This window comes from Saimiri boliviensis, chromosome 8 (assembly GCF_048565385.1).
Source record: "Saimiri boliviensis isolate mSaiBol1 chromosome 8, mSaiBol1.pri, whole genome shotgun sequence".
In the NCBI taxonomy this organism is placed as follows: domain Eukaryota; kingdom Metazoa; phylum Chordata; class Mammalia; order Primates; family Cebidae; genus Saimiri; species Saimiri boliviensis.
Genome location: NC_133456.1, coordinates 37,141,942 through 37,161,776, shown reverse-complemented (window position 1 = coordinate 37,161,776; position 19,835 = coordinate 37,141,942). Strand labels below are relative to the sequence as shown.

Genomic DNA, 19,835 nt, shown 5'->3' with positions numbered 1-19,835 from the left:
GTAATGCCATTTACTGAGATGGGGAAGGCCAAGGGAGCAGCAGGTTTGAGGAGGAGGATCAGGAGTTCAGTCCCAGACACGTTAGGTTTGTTTATGAGACATACAAACAGGGATGTCAAATATGGTATTGGCTGTAATACTCTGGATTTCAGGGGACAGGTCCAAGCTGAATAAATAAATGTGGAAGTTTTCAGCACTCAGACTGTATTTAAAATCATAGAAAGATGAAATTACCAAAAGAAGAAGGTAGAAAGAGAAGAGGTTCAAGGACTAAGTGCTGAGGAACTCCAGAATTTAGCGGATGAAGAGATAGGGTGGAACCAGGAAAGCTGACTAGGAGGGAGAGGCCATCAAGGCAGGAGGAAAATCAAAGACTGTGATATCCTGAAAGCCAACTTCCATTTAGATTTCTTAATGCTATTGAGAAAATCTCCTTAAATTATTTAGGTATAGGGGAAAGTGCCTGCTTTAGCATAACCATCATATTATGATTATTTGACAATAATGCTATTATTATCAGACGGCTCTTTTGTCTATTTTATCATTACCTTCATCATTATTATGATCATTATTGCATAGTTCTTGGGGAATGGGGTGCTTATACTAAATGATGCCAAGAGGCATTTAATATAGACAAAATAGGAAAAAATACAACAGAGTAATATAAACTAAGTGTTAAAAGCATACTAGCAACAAATACTATTGGCTTTCAGAGGAAGGTAGAGAAAGGGAGAAGGTATTTACTGAGTAGCCCTTGTGTACAATAACTCAAACATTTATGTGTATAATAATTTATATGCAAAACAATTTACACCTACTAAATGACATGTATTGGTAAATGGGGATTTACTATGAAGTACTCCCCCAAAACAAAGAAAACTTCCCCTGGAGGCATTAAACTGTAGAAATACCTTGTGTTAGATCACATGAGTATACAAACTACCTTAAAGCACAGATTTTCAAAGTATGTTCTTCAGAACACTACTTTTTGTAGAACATTAATATAGTTGATGAGAGGAGAAAAAAATGATATAAACCTTTGAAAACCATGTTCTATCCATTGGTGTTCCATCCATACACCAAATCATGTTCCTGATGTGAATCTAGTTTCTCAGGATAATATGCTGATTTCACGATAAAAAGAGGTTCATGGTATAGGCAGCATGGGAAATGGGCAAGTAAGCATTTCTTTTTAACTGCAGGACTTCTTAGAACCCTTAATAAGCTAAAGTATATTGTGTATCTCTATTGTCAGGGTGGGAAGTAGGGTGGGCAAGACCAGCCATGCCAATTTCAAAATCAATTTCCGTTCTCTAGCTCCAGTACTATCAACCACTCGCAGCCAGTCACCATTACTGCTCACCCAGACTGCTACAATAGCTCCCACTAGTTGCCCTACTTTACCTCCCAGATTCAAGAGATTCTCCTGCCTCAGCCTCCCAAGTAGCTGGGAATACAGGCATCCACCAATACACCCTGCTACATTCTTCATAAGTTTTATAAACTGTCATATTACATCTCTGCTTAAAACCCTCCAATTCTATCCTGTCATACTCAGAGTGAAATCTAAATTCTTTCCCCAGGCTTGGAAAGCCCTATGTGACATGCCTTCTCCTCACTCCTGCCAGCTTATCTCTGGGGGAAACTCCAGCCACATGGGTCTTCCTGCAGCACACCATGCCTGTCTGTACTTCATGCTCCCTTTACATCTGCCGGGATGCTGTCCCCCATCCCATTTTTCAGCTGATTCCTTGCTCCTAGCTGACTCAGGTCTGAACTTGAATGACTTTTACTACTGGATCACCACAAAATTTTCTTAATTCCCACATGAAAATGTGTATTTCATGAAAGTAAGGGCTTTGTCTCTCGTTTATAAACAGTACTTCCAGTATCTAAAATAGTACCTAGCACAGAATATATGTGTGTTGAATAAATGAAGAAATAAATGGAGTAACTGGAGACATAAGTAATTCAAAGGGAAGCTGGTTTGTAGGACATCACACTCTTGACTTTCCATCTACCACAGTGGCCTTCCCTTCTCAGCCTCCTTTGCTGTTCCTTCCTGATTCCTTCCACCCCTAAATGGCAAGAGTTCCTCAGGGCACCAGTAACAAAAATACCAAATTCCAGAAGAGTAAAGGCTTCTGGAACACAGGAAGATTAGACTGTTTTTAGGGTCTCTTTATCAAGAATAAAACTGATTTATAGACTGTGGTAAAATTATCTGTGTAATATCTGATCAAATTAACAACCTACCATCTTTGTCACAGGACTAATATCTTACAACATTCACCACTTAGCTGTGTATCAAACTACATCTGGATGTGGTTCTAATTTGGGAAACAAAATGGGGCTTAAGTATATCCTTACTTGTAATATTGAAGTTAATTCCAGACTAAAATAGCTTCAGGGCAGTAGAAAGAAACGGAAATTAAGAACGAGTAAGAAAAGCTTCCCTTTTCTACTTTGAAATGCATCATGGGTTATGCTTTAAGAATTAGCAACATCACAGCAAAAAAACAAATTCTCTTACCTTCTGCATAGATTTCACCGTGATCCTCTATTTGCTCAGATGTTTCTAAATCTGTGATTTGGCCCCAGGGACTTCTGAGTAAATCAGAATTTCTAGTAAAAAATGCATTTGACACTGCAAATTCTGAGGCCTTCTCCACTCTCTTCAATATAACAGAAAAAAAAAATCCATTAAGATGACAACAAATTTGTTCAGAGAGAATTTCTCTCCTATTCAAGAATCTGATTTTCTACCAACTACTAAGATTCATTCATTTTTCCATTTTTGGAGAAGCTCTGAGGTTTAAACATCTACCCCCAAATATTTTGGGGGGGTTCATATATAATATTAAATTAATTGCAGTATTTTACCAAGTTCTAACAGGTGTTCACAATTTTGATATTTGAACAAAAGGTTATTAAGCTTTAGATAACTTTTGTTTAGGGCATTAGTGATAGGATCCTGCGACATGGATATTTTATTTTAAATAAAAAATTTTATATTTTATTAGTTTTCATGCCCTTAGGGCTTGCATATAAATATGAGCCAGAGGCAGAGTAACCACACTTCAGCAAATTAGTACTCCTGAAGGAAACCTCCCATCTTATATTTGGCAATCATATATTAGGTTCAATAAAATTGGGATAAACAGAGTCACTGAATTGTAGCCATCTAGAATGTTTTAACTTAACAGCAAGAGTCTAGTAAAAACATGATCAAATTTGCAAGATTGGGGAAAGAAATAGCAGAAGTGGGCAAACTGCCTTAGCATTTTTGTTTACCTGCACAGAGATTAAAAACACTTACTTTAGGCTGGGTGCAATGGCTCATGCCTGTAATCCCAGCATTCTGGGAGGCCAAAATGGGAGGACTGACTAAGAGTTTGAGACCAGCCTGGGCAACACAGTGAGACCCCATCTCTAGTTAAAAAATTAGCTGGGTGTGGTTGTGCACACCTATAGTCCTAGCTACTTCAGAGGCTGGGCTTGAGTCCAGAGGGTTGGGACTGCAGTGAGCTGTGTTCATGCCACTGCACTCCTGCCTGGGTGACAAAGTTAGACCCTGTCTCAAAATAAATACATTAAATTAAATAAATTTTAAAGCTGGGCATGGTGGCTCATGCTGTAATCCTAGCACTCTAGGAGGCTGAGACAGGTGAATTATCTGAGGTCAGGAGTTTGAAACCAGCCTAGCTAACATGGTGAATCCCTGTCTCTACTAAAAATATAAAAATTAGCCAGGTGTGGTGGCATGCACCTGTAATCTCAGCTACTTGGGAGGCTGAGGCATGAGAATCACTTGAACCTGGGAGGTGCAGGTTGCAATGAGCCATGATCATGCCACTGTACTCCAGCCCAGGTGACAGAGCAAGACTCTGTCACAAAAGAAAAAAAAAATGTTCAAACTTATTTTACAACTTAACCCCTAACTTTCCCCTCCCAAAAAACCTTTCCCCCCAATTGCTGTGTTTCTTCCAACTCAGGTAGTTGACAACTTCATTCTTTCAGTTCCTAAGGATGAAAACTTTGGAGTCCTTAATCCAATCTCTCTCTCTCTCACCACACATATAATTGATCAGGAAATCTGTTGACTCTATCTTCAAAATATATAATCTGACCACTTCCCATCACCTCCATTGCTACCACCTTGGTCCAAGGCACAATAATTTCCTGACAGGTTTTCTGGAATAGCTTCTCACCACAGCAGTGAATGACTCCTTTAAAACGAAAGCCGCATCATGTCATAACTCTACTTGAAAGCCTTCAATGGCTCCTGATGTCAATCAGAATTAACGTCAAAGTCTTTACAACATGCTTCCAGGTCCTACCACGTGGCCCTTTGTGAGCTTTCCAAGCCCCTTGCTACTCTTCCCTTAGCTTATTCTACTTCAGCCACACGGACCTCCTTGCTTGTTCCTCCTCAAATACACTCAGGGTGTTCCCACCTCATGGCCTTTGTACTTGCTTCTCCTCTGCCTGAACTGCTGTCCTGTAGGATACCCACAGGCCTCCTTCCCTCACCTCCTCAAGCCTTTGCTCAAATGTCACCTTCCCAGTAAGGCCTTCCGCGCCCACCCTATATGAAATGTAAACACTCTCCTCCAGCTCTCCTTCTCTCCCTCCTCTGCTTTGATTGTCTCTACAGTACTTACCATCTTATCATATATTTAATCACTTATTGTCTCCCTTAGGTAGAATGTTGGCAAGGATTCTCGTCTTTTTCTCAAGGAGAACCAAGTACTAAGAATAATGCTTGGCACTTAACAGGTGTCCAATAAATACTTGTTAAAGGAATGAACACATGAAAACTTTATTCAAAAAAGCTGCACTTTCCAATATTTATATTGTCACCTGACCTATTTTGAAAATGGCTTTTCCTCTTGCCTTTTGTGGAAAGACTGGTAGAACCTCTGCCAAAACTTGCCATGGGCTTTTTGACCCAAATTCTTGTGGGTTTCATATATTAGCTTTAAGCGAGAAGAAGCAGAGGAATAAAGTTGAAAAGTGAAGGGTAATTTGAAAAAGATGTGGAAAACAGAACATACAGGCAAAGATATGAGCCAGAAAAAAAATGATCTCATTGGAGTCAAGAAAATATCATTCACTCCTTACGGAGTCACTTAGTAGACACCTATATTCTGATATTATTTCTGATCACCTCTGACGCATTCAAGTTTATGTTGGTAGCATACATCATTTATTAGCTTTATGGTTGGTACATAGACTTTCCTTCAGGTTCTTAAATTCTGAGATAGAAAGATAAATTTTGCATATACTGTATGTGTTTAGATATGCACATGTGTAAATAATATACAAACAAATTGATCAACTTCAGTGCAGTGTTTTAAATACCTACAAACAAAAAATTAACAACAAAAACAGATTTGTAGACTTGACTTAGTTCCTCAGGCTATGGGTGAAAGAAATAATTATGTATTATGTGTCATCCTACCTGAGTTGGAATTTGTACAGGTTCTTAACAGAGGAGGGTAGAGAGGTTGGGAGAGAGGTGGAGAAAGATTGAAGGATAAAGAAGGAGACAGCCTGGTAGCCTGGTACCGACAAGGAAATAAAGAGAAATGTTTGCTTGGCTTTAACAAGGCAACTATTTGGGATATCACTTAAAATGAAGATTTGAGGAGAAAAAAACTACTAGATGATACTAAGGACTATACATAATCTCTGTATTTGTTTGTCTTAAAATATTACATTCTTAATTTTTTTTTTCAAAGTAAGTATCTAAGACATAGGAGAAGGCCATCCTATATTTAAGTAATTTTAATTACTTAAATTTAAATTTTGTCAATTTAAAGACTTACTCTTTCGGCAAGTCTTGACTGAATGCTAGCTCTGTTCCCAGCACTGGAGTGGGCATTAAGTGGAAAAAAAAGTAAAATTTTCTCTTCTTAAAAAGCTCACTTTTTTATTTTTGGTTCCCTGTATCATGTGTGCAATAAACAACTCAAGGACAGTTCTGAAGCAACACAGGGTGATTAAAAAAAAACAAAACTGAACACCTTCAAAAGTGTATCATAGTAACTATACTATATATAAACATATTACTTGTAAAGGAACTATCCCAGTTATTCCCATGATCTTTAAATGCTCAATATGTGTTACTTTGTGTCCCACAGCGCACTTCAATTTCATGGTCCACTCTAGATCCTTAGCCTCTATCAGCATGGATGGCAGAGACAGCAGTTACAATGTAATCCTTCATTTCCTCAAAACCAGTGGATACAAACACGAGCTTCTTGACATACTGAATGCTCATATATAATAAATAGTTCTGTGAGTAATTTTTTAAACTACCCATTTTAAATCACTTTTATAAAGGCAAATGCTTGATGCCTTATCTGTGTATATAAATGTCAAAATAATTCCAAGCAAAAGAGTAGTACAAGCTGGGATTAGGAGGTTGAGGTAGGTAAGGGGGATTTGTCCACTTAGATAGGCATCTCGAGTTGAGCTGCAAGGGAAGGATCTGGATTGGCCTCTTAGAGCAGACGAGTATTCCAGAGGGATCACTATGAGTCAAAGCAAAGGGAACATCTGTCTGATGGAGGGGAAGGAGACTGGCCTGACGGGAGTCACAGAGTATCAGTATAGGGACTGCTATAGGTAAACTGATGGATTGCTAGAGGGCTTTAAATACTCACGTAGAATTTATAGAGTTTCATCTGATGGCACATAGAATAACTGAAGATTCAACAGTAGAGAAGGCCAGGTGCAGTGGCTTATGTCTTTAATCCCAGCACTCTGGGAGGCTAAGGCAGGCTGATCACAAGGTCAGGAATTCAAGACCAGCCTGGCCAACATGACATGGTGAAACCCTATCTCTACTAAAAATACAAAAATTAGCCGGGCATGGAGGCAGGTGCCTGTAATCGCAGCTACTCAGGAGGCTGAGGCAAGAGAACAGCTTGAACCCAGGAGATGAAGGTTGCAGTGAGCCAAGATTGTGCCACTGCACTCCAGCCTGGCAACAGATCGAGACTCCATCTCAAAAAAAAAAAAAAAAAAAAAGACTAGAGAAATTATTTGATTAAAATGTTTAGAAAGCTCAATCAAGTTACAGAATGCACTGGGGTAAGATGAGTCAGCCTATCCCATCGGGATAAGGATAATTTGTAAAGCATGGTGGATTGCTGCATTTTGAGTGAGTTGCTGCAGGACTTAGAGTTTAACCCAACCATCTCCCTGATTCTAGGTGATTTCAATGTCCCTGAGGATGAATCACCAACATTTCAGCCTGGAGATTTGCTTGTTCTTCTGTATTCTAACAGCTTTCCCCTCAATTCCACTTTAGCAACTTACTGACATGGTGACCCTGAACCATGTCACAAAGCACGGTTCACAGCATTTTCCATTGCTCAAACCAAACTGATACCCACTTCTCTAACATCAACCTCCTATCCATCTCCCTGTCGCATTCTCCCTACTCCTATGACATTGATGTTGGACCTAACCAAGTCTTCTGGTCACTGTATGCTTCCCTCTTCTAACTTGAGTCCTTGAAAGGGTCCCTTCCTTTCCTGTTCAGTGTGGATATCCAGCTACTATCTTACTGCATCCTCAAACCCCTTGTTCCTTGACTGTTCTGGTGAAAACCTCCAAGTCTGGAACAATCTGATCTACAATTTTTGGTACTATAAAAAGTTATGGGGTGGGCATGGTGGCTCAGACTGCTTGAGCCTAGGAGTTTGCGACTTGGCAACATAGTGAGACCCCATCTCTATTTAAAATATTTTTTAAAATTAAAAAAAATATGGTCCACTGCTTCAGCCAGGTCCCCAGTGCTACTGAGAAATCTTCCTTTTCTCTTCTGAAGACAGGCCTTTCTTAATTTTCACTATGCTTCACACCCTTTCCATATATTCCCCCCTCCTTTCACATAAAGGTCTCAGCTGATTTTGAAAGGGTGGTCCACTCAAGTAGATTTCGCAGTCTTAGGTCTAGAGGTTGTAACTGTTTAGGGGACACCCAGAGTTAGGAATGAAATCAGAAAAGAAGACAGAGAAGTGAACATGGAAGTCGTAGAAGCAGCAGGAAAAAAAAAAAAAAAAAAGAGTTACAAAAAGACCATGAAGGAGAAGATTTCTAGAGTAAAGAAGTCGTAACTATATCAAATGTACCTGAAAAAGTTTGCTGACTATCGAAAGACTACTGGGTTTGTTCAAGAAATCATTTATGACAACAGTTTCTGTGGAATGGTAAGAAATAAGGATGCAAGAGAATAACTGTGGATACAAGAGGACAATAAAAATACACCAAGGATCCAAAACATTACATAAGAAAAAGAAACCGTTCAGGAATCAGAATAGATTGCAGGGTCAAATAAGGACTTACTGATTTTTTTCAAGACAGGAGATTTGATGACATAATGGAGAAAGAGCCACTACAGAAATTTTAGAGGAATGATAAAAATCAGAGTCAAGCTGGCTGAAAACTACACGAAAGAGGACAATCTCGTAGACAAGTCAGAGCAAAATTTTATCTTCCTGTTCTAGTTAAATCTTTGCCTCTGAAGAGGTGGTACCTAACTGTGTGACTAAGCCCTGCGGGGACTTGGCACTGGGACTCTCAACACTCACACGCAAGCTAGTCTTGCTAGATATTGAAGAGTGGTCTTCCTAGAGGCTAGCATTCATGATGGTGGGTCCACTTTAGTCATCTTCTAAGTTAGGCTTTCTGCAGTAGCCAGAAAGCTTTCTTTGACCCCATCTAAATTAGTGCCTCTCACCACGTACTTCCATTACATCTTTAATTCTCCCCCTTCACTGAATCCTCAAACATACTGTTCATTAACCTAATATTAAGTGACCATTCAGAGTCCATTAAAATAGCTGCAGTGGTAGAGAAAACATCTCTATGAGAATGCCCAGTCCACTTTGGATGGCTCTAGTCATTAGAAACTTATGTGTGATGCACACGTAGCTTTTACCCATTAGTCCCTTTAATTGTTACCCATTACGTAACAATTAGTCATTGTAACTACATTGCAGTTTTTCTAACATTTGAGGAAGGCCACCATATCCTCTCCCAAGGCTTCTTTTCCCTACTCTTTTAATTCTCTTCATGTGATACTCATGGCATTTGAAATGATGTCTACACACCTGTTTTCTTGTCATTCATACTTAAATGGTTTCACCAGAGGCAACAGAATTATAAAAACAATACTAAAAAGTATAAAATTAAGACCACTTACACAGTTATACAGGAATAAAAATAGTAGGGTATGTGCAAAGTGGAGATCTATTCCTATTTCTTTTCCATCTGATTATGGTTGAGTCTTAATTCTCTTTTTATTCTAAATTTAAAATATCCTTACCTTTATCCAGTGCTCCACACTGTCAGGACCAACAGCAGGCTGTAGATAACACATATAGGATATTAATATGCAGCAATATCTTTACCAACTTCACCATTTAAATCTGTCTTTCTGACTAAAGCATAAAGTGACCTTTATTATTTCCCCAAAGCATTTCATTAGAAATGATTAGCAATAAATGACACAGAATAGCATTATGAGGGAAGAACTTGAAGCCTTCCTGGGACACTGTCTGACTGTTTTTATTTCTTACGTAGGCCCACCATGAAATTGTGATTTAATTGGTCTGGGATAGGACCCTGGCATTGGTATTTTTTTTAAAGCTCCTTAGGGTTAAGAGTCAAGATAAAGAAATGCTAAATATAAAGCTACTCATTAAAAAAGGCACTTATTAGCCAGATTATCCAAGTCATCTTCAGCTTGAAGAAGTGTATGTTCCTCTCCTTTGTCCTTTCATAAGTAGCCTGTAGCAACAGGCTTTCTCATCTTACCTAGAAAAGGGATAGTTTGGTCCAATAAAAACCAGAGAGTGGGGTGAGGGTTAATCAATCTGACTTCTACTGTTTTACAAAGCAGAAAATATAAATTTCCACCCAGATCAGTCAGGTATTAATCTGAAATTAGAAATAACACCATCTGGGCACTTCCTTTCTTCACTCTCTGTAACTCCCAGAAGCTTGCAGAATTCCCTCTGAAAGTCACTTAACAAGTAAGAGTTTTCTTCTTTGCTAAAAATTCAGATGTGTTTTTAAAATAAGGGGATATCCTGATGATATGTCATTGGAGCACTAAATCTCTTTTGGTGTTCCCAGTTCATGAATTGCTTCTTACTCAAGTATGTTTTTTTTTCACTTTTTTTTTTTTTTTTTTTGAGACGGAGTTTCGCTCTTGTTACCTAGGCTGGAGTGCAATGGCACGATCTCGGCTCACCGCAACCTCCGCCTCCTGGGTTCAGGCAATTCTCCTGCCTCAGCCTCCTGAGCAGCTGGGATTACAGGCACATGCCACCATGCCCAGCTAGTTTTTTGTACTTTTAGTAGAGACGGGGTTTCACCATGTTGACCAGGATGGTCTCGATCTCTTAACCTCGCGATCCACCCGCCTCGGCCTCCCAAAGTGCTGGGATTACAGGCGTGAGCCACCGCGCCCGGCCCTCAAGTATGTTCTTTAAAATAATAATAATAATAAAATAAGGGGTATCTAAACTAGCATACTGACACATGAAGGTGGGAAAAATATAATACTCTTTCACTTACCTAACGCTTTACCTTCAAAGCATCTTACTGTTAACTAATTAACACAGCTGTAATAATTTTGTAACTGCAACAAAGAAACAGCTGATCCAATTAAAACAAACTGAACCTGAAGGAGCCCCAGGTTTTTACCTTTCTTCCTCTAGGCAGTAATAATGAGCACTAGCAGCAAAAAGCCTTCCCTTTGGAGTCCTAAGAAATTGTTCTAAATTTTTATCTTTCATCAAGTCCATATCCATAACCCATTTTGGATCCAATCCATGATGCAACTGATATACTAAAATAACACCAGCCTCAGTTTCCAAGTCTCCCTAATGCTCCAGTCTATGCCCTCCAGTATCTGGGGCAATATATTTATCACATGGAATATGTCCAATGCATTTAGCTGGTAAATTTAGAATAAATAGCAAGAACAATTGCCTGGGGCCCTCACAAAGGTCACATACATCTACAGAATGTTATTTAGGAAAGTGTAACTTAAGGGTGAAAACAGCTGGTGAAAGTGCTCTGGAGCCAAAAGCTGAGAACCTTCTCCATTTTAGTACTCTTATTTAAAGCATTTATTTTTGCGACTGTTAAAAAGGTAGTCTGTGGAAAGTACACACGCTGCGATTGTGACTTTGCACATATCACATGGTTCAAGTTCAAAATGGGGTTATGAGTTTTTTCTTATCTTCAGGTGCTAATACATCCAAATGGTGACAGATATGGAGAGAATCTATTTTTTGAATGTTGGTTGAATTTAGAAATTTCTATGTGAATCAAATATTAATATATTCAATATTCACTTGCACTCCTGAGTTCATTTTAGATACTCTACGTAAAAGTGGATGGGCAGGAATATATGCAGGGTATTTAACGTGAAGATTTCTCCCGTTAATAAAGATCAGTTTCCCCAAGATTTGCAAAAAAAGAGAAAAAGAAAGAAATGTGCGAGAAGTTTCCTAAAATTTAAAGTAGCAGGAACACGGAGTTTGCAAACTCCTTTCACACTGATGGGCACCAGTAGACACCTCTGGTTTGAGAAAAGCGTTAGAAACACTTCTTCCACGATGCTGCCCACCAAACCCGTAAAGTGCCCAGACCCCAGAGCTCCTAGAGAACTTCACTCAGGGCAATGCTGGCTTTGGGGCGGTCAAGGCAGGGGCATGTCAGCTAAGGGTGCCCCTCGGGGAAGAGGCAGGGGCATGTCAGCTAAGGGTACCCCTCGGGGAAGAGGCAGGAAGCACAGAGGGGCCGCGACTGGCTTCAAGACTGCGCCGCGCCTCGGGAAGGTCCCCGCCCTCCAAAGCTCCGGATTGGGATCACCTTGGGACTCGGCTTCCTTGTGAACAGTTTCCAGCGACTCAGCCTCATCCTCTTCTTTGGGGTGGGCCTTTCCTGGGGCGCCAGTAGCATTTTCCAAGCTCAAGCCCGAACCTTGGTCAAAGGTGCAACCACCGCTCTTCTGTCCAGGCTGCCTCCTGGTCGCGCTGATAATTGTTGTTCCTCCGCCCCAAGGAAAGCAGGCGTAGGACGCCGTCGAACCACGGCTCCCAAGAGGCTCTGCGCAGGCCGCTAGCGTTGGCTCAATTACCATAGCAACAGCCGCGGTCCCTTGCTTTTGTAGTCATCAAGGCTCGCTTTAACATCCGCTTTGCTTTTTTTTTTCTGGCGCCCAGTGATGACGCAGTACTCCCTGATTGGCTCTGCTCTGGAGGCAGTGGTTTGGGGCAGAGAATTCTGCAAGCCTAACACGTGGTAGTGAACTGTGAGGAGTTTGAGGGATCTGAAGACTTTTAAAAGAGTTGAATGGTTTGGCGGTAAGTGCCCCTTAGCCCTGCTGGTGTGGGAGCTGCTAGAGATGAATGAGTCGCATCGCGCCCAGACGCTTCCTGGTTGAGTTGTAGTAACGGTGATTGTACTCCCGCCATGTCTCTCCTTTCCTTTACTGGGTCGCCTTGCGGATCTTGGCTTCTTTAAGTTCGGATTCTCATAAATCGTGTGAGCGTCGCCGACACCTCTGAGATAAAAGGGCCCCTTTCGACCAGCCTCTGCTCAAGGGTAGATTCCTCAGTCGAAAGTTTTTATTCCGAACTGCTCATGGGAGGGTGAGACCATCTTCAATCTCCGAGCTAGGTGCCTAGGGAGGTCTGGGGCTATAGAGATGGCCCATGGAGCAAAGATGCATCCAGCCTTATTGGCTGAGCCGAGATGTTTCCGAAGACAGCCCATTGAGGTGTGCTAAATGGGTTTACAAAGCAGAGTAAAGATTTAAAACAGGAGTTTTGGATTCAGCTACTTTGTGGCTATATGACCTTAAGCAACTTGTTTAATAACTCGGAGACCCTGTTTTCTCGTTAGCAAACTAGAGACGATAATACCTGAATCACTGGAGTGTTGTAGTAATTAAAAATAAGTGTATGCAAAGCATTCTGCCAGGAAATGTAAACTAAAGTTGACTTGCAATTGGTGAAAATGAGGTTAGGGAACCTGTGCCCTCAAACTGTTACAGCGATCCTAGGACCAGCTCTGTAAGTGGTCTATCTGAAAGGTGGTTGAATAAATTGTGTTCATACAAACTATGCAGTATCACGAAGTAGTTCTTTCAAAAGGGTAAATTAGCTTTATGTCTCTTCTTCAGGAAAGAGGTCTAATGTTTGTTCTTGAGAGAAAAGCAAATTCCAGAGAAGTGCATATATTAATACTATAGTATGTTTTTATTTTTGTAAAAGCACTCCCTCCCATATACAAGTATGTTTAAATGTTTGTATGAGAATGGAGAAAGATTGCAGATTCTGAGAGGACGGATTAGAGGTGAGAGGGAGAAAGGGAAAAAAGCCAGAACACTATAGCAAAATGGAAACTATGATTGTAATGTGTTTATGGACCAAATGGAACTTCTAAGCTTCCAGCCTATTAGAGTACAGCATTGAAAGCTAGCCTTCAATAATTGAAGTCCTACCTCTGCCAGTTACCAGCTGGTGATTTTATCAGCCTCAGTTTCCCCAGCCATAAAAATGCAGATAGTAGTAGCATCTATATTATGCATTTGATATGAGGATTAATGGAGTGAATATGTAAAGAACAGTGCTTAATACGCAGTAAATACCCATTAAATGTTAGTTGCTATTGTTATGTCTTTCTGTATGTGAAATTAATTTAACTTTTATTGTGATTACTGACATTTGGACTTCCACCATCTTATTTGATGTTTTCTATTTCTTTTTTTTTTTTTAGTCTCTTTTTCTTTCTTGCCTTTTATTAATTTTTCTTTATCTTCCCACTTCTCTCTCCAGAGAGTTTGGAAATTATGCATTCTGTCACTAATCGTTTTTAACAGTTACTTCTGAATTTTTAACACCCACACACTTAGCAAAGTTTAACCTCATTCAGTATCTTTTTCCCCCTACCAAATGGTGTAAGGATTTCCAAATGCCTTGGAAGAGTCTTCAGTTATTGTTTTCTAGAAGTGTAGCATTCTTCATTTCTTTTTTCTTTTTCTTTTTCTTTCTTTTTTTTTTTTTTTTTTTTTTTTTTGTTATTGTTGTTGAGATGGAGTCTTACTCTGTTACCCAGTCTGGAGTGCAGGGGCACAGTTGGCTCACTGCCTTCTGGGTTCAAGCGATTCTCCTGTCTCAGCTGCCAGAGTAGCTGGGATTACAGGCACGTGCCACCATGCCTGGCTGATTTTTGTATTTCTAGTAGAGGTGGGGTTTCACCATGTTGGCCAGGCTGGTCTCGAACTCCTGACCTCAGGTGGTCCGCCGACCTCGGCCTCCCAGAGTGCTGGGATTACAGGCGTGAGCCACTGCGTCTGGCCAGTGTTCTTCATTTCTATGTGTCATTTCTCAGTCAGCTCAGTACACCACATTGTTTAAAAGTACTTTCATTATTTTGCCCACTCTGGTCTTGAACTCCTGGGCTCAAGTGATCTGCCCATGTTGGCCTCCGAAACTGCTGGGATTATAGGCATGAACCAACGTGCCCAACCAAAGGCTTCCTTCTTTTTATGACTTTCCACAGTGTGTTTTAGGGGAAAAAAACAAAAAGGTGTTTCATAGATTTCACATACACTTTTAAAAATCTTGTTCTTTAAGTGCCCATGGTATGCTGCAAGATATTCTAAAAAAATAAAAATCTGAATACATCTCCTAGCGTGTTCAATTTACTCTCACTTAAAAGGCATAATTGGCTAGGTGCGGTGGCTCACACCTGTAATCCCAGCACTTTGGGAGGTCAAGGCAGGATCATTTGAGCCCAGGAGTTTGAGACCAGCCTGGGCAACGTTGTGAGACCCCATCTTGACAAAAAAATTTTTAAATTAATCAGGTGTGGTATTTGGGCACCTTTAGTCTCAGCTACTTAGGAGACTGAGGTGGGAGGATCAATTGAGCCTGGGATGTCAAGGCTACAGTGAGCCATAATTGCACCACTGCACTCCAGCCTGGGCAGTAGAGTGAGACCTTGTCTCAAAAAAAAAAAAAAAAGACACAATAAAAAGAGTACAGGCTTCTTTGCAGGAGACCTGGGTTCTAGACAAGCCTCTGACTAAGCAGGCCTGGTCTCAGACTTGTTACAATAAAACGGCAGAAGGGGTGATGGTGGTGAGGTGGTGATGAGGAATTTCCAGGTAGGAGCCTCTGGTAGTAATGGAACTCTATAAACTATTTTTAGCATTTCTAAAGTCTAATGGCAATTGTATAATACTGGGATATTAAGCACAGGTTTACTAAAGAAATGGAGTTTGTTGTTTTTACCTGGAATTGAGTTAACACAGTATGGAAAAGCAGATTTTCACATGCTCATCTGAAGCTTTGGTTGTCAGTCGTTCATGTCATTTATTAATAAACTGGAGAAATGAAAGCATGGGTTTGATGGGGAGAGATTTAAAAAGTTAATAAATTCTAAAATTCTACACTTCATTTTTCAAACATACTAGTTTTACCCAATGAAAGTTCTTCATAATGAAGGCTCTTCATACCTTTATGTGAATTTAATTTAAAAAACATAGTTCACATGTGTACATTTAAACTCTACACAGCTCAGATGAAAGAGTATTTTTGGAGGAGCCAGCAAGTTCTTGTCTCTAGCCCTTTCTGAAACAGCTCCAGGCAATACAGTTTCTTCTGTTCTCAGATGTATGTGAGAATAGGAAATGCTTACGTTACTACAGCATTTAAAAATTCTGGTCCATTAAATTTTCATTAGTTCTTATTTATGTTTCAAGAAATCTAGTGTTCCATATTGGTTGATTTCAGTATTCAGACAGAACAACAGGTGTTGATTCATTACGCTTTGGAGTGCATGTCTCATCTTTGTGCTTCCCCTGCTTCAGTTCTCCAGAGCTGCTTAGATTACAGAATGCTGTCTTCAACTTCGTGTTAGAGCTCTGATGGTTTAGAATATAAAATATATTTTTATCACTTGAAATCAGTATTACCTGATAAATAGGTAAGCAATATAATTCTTATATTTTCTAGAATATATTTTTATTAGCTTAGAAGGGTAGTTTCACAATTTTTTTAAATGAACCTTCTTGTTTTAGCAGTTTAAATGTGTAACAACAGGGTTTGTAAAAAAAAAAAAAATAGCTTTTATGCCATTTATTAAAATGTAACATTTTTCCCTTACCAGTCTCCATTTCTGTGAGTTCTAATGACATTTATTTTTATGTTTCTATCTTTGTGATAATTTGAAAGAATGATGTTATAGTTATAGAAAATTGAACAGGCTTTTATCAAACATATATTAGTTTTTAAAATTTGTGTCTAGCATAAAATCTCTTCTTAGACCTTATAGAAAGTAGTTATTATGTCTAATATTCTAATGACAGAGATGGCTATTTTATTTAAATATAAGAATTTATGTCCTCTAAAAAAGTAATGTTTTCATTCTTGAATATATTTAACTAATGATAGGTAAGTCTTACGTATTTGGTGACATTTTAACAATGGTTGGCTTTCAGAGTATGGTTAAGAAAATGGGATCTGGCCAGGCACAGTAGCCCACTCCTATTATCCCAGCACTTTTTATCCCAAGGCAGGCGCATCACCTGAGGTTAGGAGTTTGAGACGAGCCTGGCCAACGTGGTGAAACTCCATCTCTACTAAAAATATAAAAATTAGCTGGGCATGGCGGCACACACCTGTAATTCTAACTATTTGGGAGGCTGAGGCAGGAGAATCTCTTAAACCCAGAGGCGGAGGTTGCAGTGAGGTGACATCGTGCCATTGCACTCCAGTCTGGGTGACAGAGCTCCGTGTCAAAGAAAAAAGAAAAGAGAAGAAAGCGAGATCTAAGGTTGGAGTCTCTCTGATAGCTCATTCATCAGCTAATACAACTGGGCCTAGCCCAGTTTTCAAGAATGCCAGAAGGTATGGTACTTGCTGTAGAGATGTAATGAAGTGTTTGTAAAATGTTGGTATGTCTGGTGACATTTAGCAGATGATTTTATGTGCTTATCAAGTTCTGTAGTGCATTTTAAAACTGGAACCTGATATTTTGCTTCACTGAATACTAAATCATTTAGGAACAGCCAACAAATAATTAATAATGTTTTTTGATTTTTTTTCCCTATATTATCTATAGAGGTTAGAAAGTTTATTTTTTCTTTAAACAAATATTAGTCTTTCTCAGTTATGAAAGTAATGACACATTGCTTATGGATCACATGTATGCTCCACACCATTTCTCACTTCTGTTTGGATACCATATAAGAACAAATTGGGAAATGATCCCACCTCAGAGATAATGTTTATCTTTTGACATTTATTCTTCCATATATTTTAATAAACACCAGGATGCTGTTTTCTTCACTTAACAGCATTATTAGGAAAAAATTGCTATATTGGCTTAGCATACTCTCAAATTGGAGAAAGGAAAAAAATGGATTATCTCAGTAATCCATTGGCCTAAGCAGTGTGACTGTTCTCTATATGCATTTTCAAGGCTGAGAGAGCCTTGACTTCATGGCATTCTTTCCATGATTCTTTCTACTTCTGTTCTTTCATTTGTTCAGTTTTCATCAGCTCAGACAAAAATTCCATGACTAAATTTAAAATTAGTGGATGCCAACATATTGTTCTAGAACCTTAGGGAAGGTATCTTACTCTCTTTGTGTCTTTTCCCATTCCCCTGTTCCTGATATCTAAGAAAATGTTTAGACTGGAAACAGTAAGCATGCTATCATTCATTTTTCTGAAGTTTTTTGTTTTTTGTTTTTTGCAAAATGCTTGGCCTTTAAATGTTGTGAAAAGCTCCTTTTATACTTAATGCTCTCTTCTTGTCAGGACCTAGAAGAATTCCTTAGGATGAAGCTGAGTCTTACCAAGGTAGTTAATGGCTGTCGCCTAGGAAAAATAAAAAACCTGGGCAAAACAAGAGACCACACCATGGACATTCCAGGCTGCCTTCTGTACACCAAAACCGGCTCTGCCCCACACCTCACCCATCACACGCTGCGTAACATCCACGGGGTTCCTGCCATGGTTCAGCTTACGCTGTCATCCCTGTAAGTGTTAGAACAGATGGTTCAAGTATCAACTCTGGTAGCAGCCTAGTTACCTTAGGTACAAAAAAGAGAAATATTTTTTTTTGTTTATATATATAATTTGTTGATTTTCAAAATGAAATCAGAAGAGAGGTATCAAATATTATACACCATCTGACCCTAAGCTGGAAGCCACAGGCCAGACCTGTATATTAGATCTGCTTCACTTTTCCTCCAATCCTACAGTCCCATACTGCCCCATTGCCACTGCTCCCAGGGGTGACAGGGCAGCGAATGCTCTGTGAGAGCTATACTTGGAGTTCAGGGCCTCTCATCATGCACCAGCTTCAAAGTTTTTTCTGCCTTTGCACATATACTTGCTAGTACTACTTTATGGAAACAGAACTAAAGGAGTTAGATCATTTTGTATAATATATACACTGACTTTATTCTTAATTGAAAAGCCTACTATATGACCAGTTAACACAATACTCTGTAGAATTGTGTTAATAACAGCAATTTTAAAGGGGCAAGAGAAAGAAGAAAATTCAAGTATTCTGAAGGAGTTGATCTTTACCAGTTTCATGTCTCACAGAACCACTAGCAAATTGAAGGCCTTTGTTCTGGCTAATGAACCTAGCCTAGTTATTTAGAACTCTTGAATAATGGTGTAATTCAAGACAGCATTTACTATAATGTAACTTATTTGGGTGAGGAGAAGAGGGCTTTAGTTGTACAGAGTATTCATACAATGATGCATTATTATGTATTTTTCTGTTTTGCTTATAGGGCAGAACATCACGAAGTCTTGACAGAATATAAGGACGGAGTTGGAAAGTTTATAGGTAAAGATTAAGTTATTTATATGTGCCTTGTGATGTGTTCATTTGGAGTTTGGAGGTGCTGTTGCCTCTTTGATCTTTCATTCATATATTTATTCATAATTTTAACAAGTATTTTTTGAACATCTAAGAACCAGGCATTGGCAAGTCAAGATTGAATAGGAAACAGTTGGCTGCTCTCGTGGAATTCGGAGCCTGCTGGGATAAAGATAGAGAATTCTAGTAAAAATTGTGGTGACTGCTTTACAGGATTAGGGATATGTATGTATATTATGACAGGCCAGGGGGCAGAGCATATAACCCGCAAGGTGGTCAGGATAAAGAAAGGATTTTTTTTTCTTTAAGCCTTCATAAAAACCCAGAGAAAGGATTCTTGAGAGAGCAGATGAGGGGCATTTTAACTGGGTCAAGGAAGAGTAAAAGAAACCCAGGTTAGGAGTGGGAGCCCAGTGACAGTAGACAGGTGTGGGGCAGATGCTCCAGGCCCTGAGTATTTGACTCAGCAGTGAGAGCTTGCATGGAGCATGTGTGAACTCTAAAGTCATCTCATCATGCTTGAACCTCAGACATTTGGGGAGGATAAAGCGTTTATATATGGCTGTATTCTGACATGTTAATATTATCCTTAATTCCAGAAATGGGATTTTGTATGCAGATGTACGCTTCTATTTATTTACAGGAAAAGCTTAGCAGTGATAGCTGGAACACCGGTTCTTCTGTAGACCACTTTCTCCTGAAGCTTTTTCCGATATCTAGGACTCACTTGAATGAAAATCCTGTTTCCATTGGTTCTTCAGTCCTCTGCTGAGGGCAACTGCATGATATCCTCTTGGTTATCACAAGACCCTGTATTTTAGTAGAGGAATTTATGAAATATCATTCTCCTTAACCTGAGGCCAGTTTTAATAACCAGCTTTAAAGTATAC

General features: G+C 39.4%; 2 protein-coding genes across 4 annotated transcripts in view; one reads left to right on the top strand and one right to left on the bottom strand.

Annotated features, from left to right (window-relative positions):
- Nucleotides 1-12,155, bottom strand: part of CCDC191 (coiled-coil domain containing 191) — an 88,016-nt gene extending 75,861 nt beyond the window's left edge. For 2 of the 3 annotated variants that reach the window (XM_039477455.2, XM_039477456.2), the window contains exons 1-3: nt 11,905-12,093; nt 9,344-9,382; nt 2,534-2,675 (exon numbers count right to left, since the gene is read on the bottom strand). In XM_039477455.2, the coding sequence (XP_039333389.2) occupies nt 2,534-2,675; nt 9,344-9,382; nt 11,905-11,994 (271 nt within the window). In that variant the 5' untranslated portion in view covers nt 11,995-12,093. Of the gene's footprint in view, nt 1-2,533; nt 2,676-9,343; nt 9,383-11,904 lie in introns of all 3 variants that reach the window. The other variant, XM_074404335.1, reaches the window with a different exon arrangement.
- A 133-nt stretch (nt 12,156-12,288) lies between these two features.
- QTRT2 (queuine tRNA-ribosyltransferase accessory subunit 2) overlaps nt 12,289-19,835 on the top strand; it is a 30,212-nt gene continuing 22,665 nt past the window's right edge. Inside the window, exons 1-3 of the mRNA XM_010345969.3 lie at nt 12,289-12,398; nt 17,868-18,088; nt 18,857-18,912. Of these exons, the coding sequence (XP_010344271.1) occupies nt 17,889-18,088; nt 18,857-18,912 (256 nt within the window). The 5' untranslated portion in view covers nt 12,289-12,398; nt 17,868-17,888. The remainder of the gene's footprint in view (nt 12,399-17,867; nt 18,089-18,856; nt 18,913-19,835) is intronic.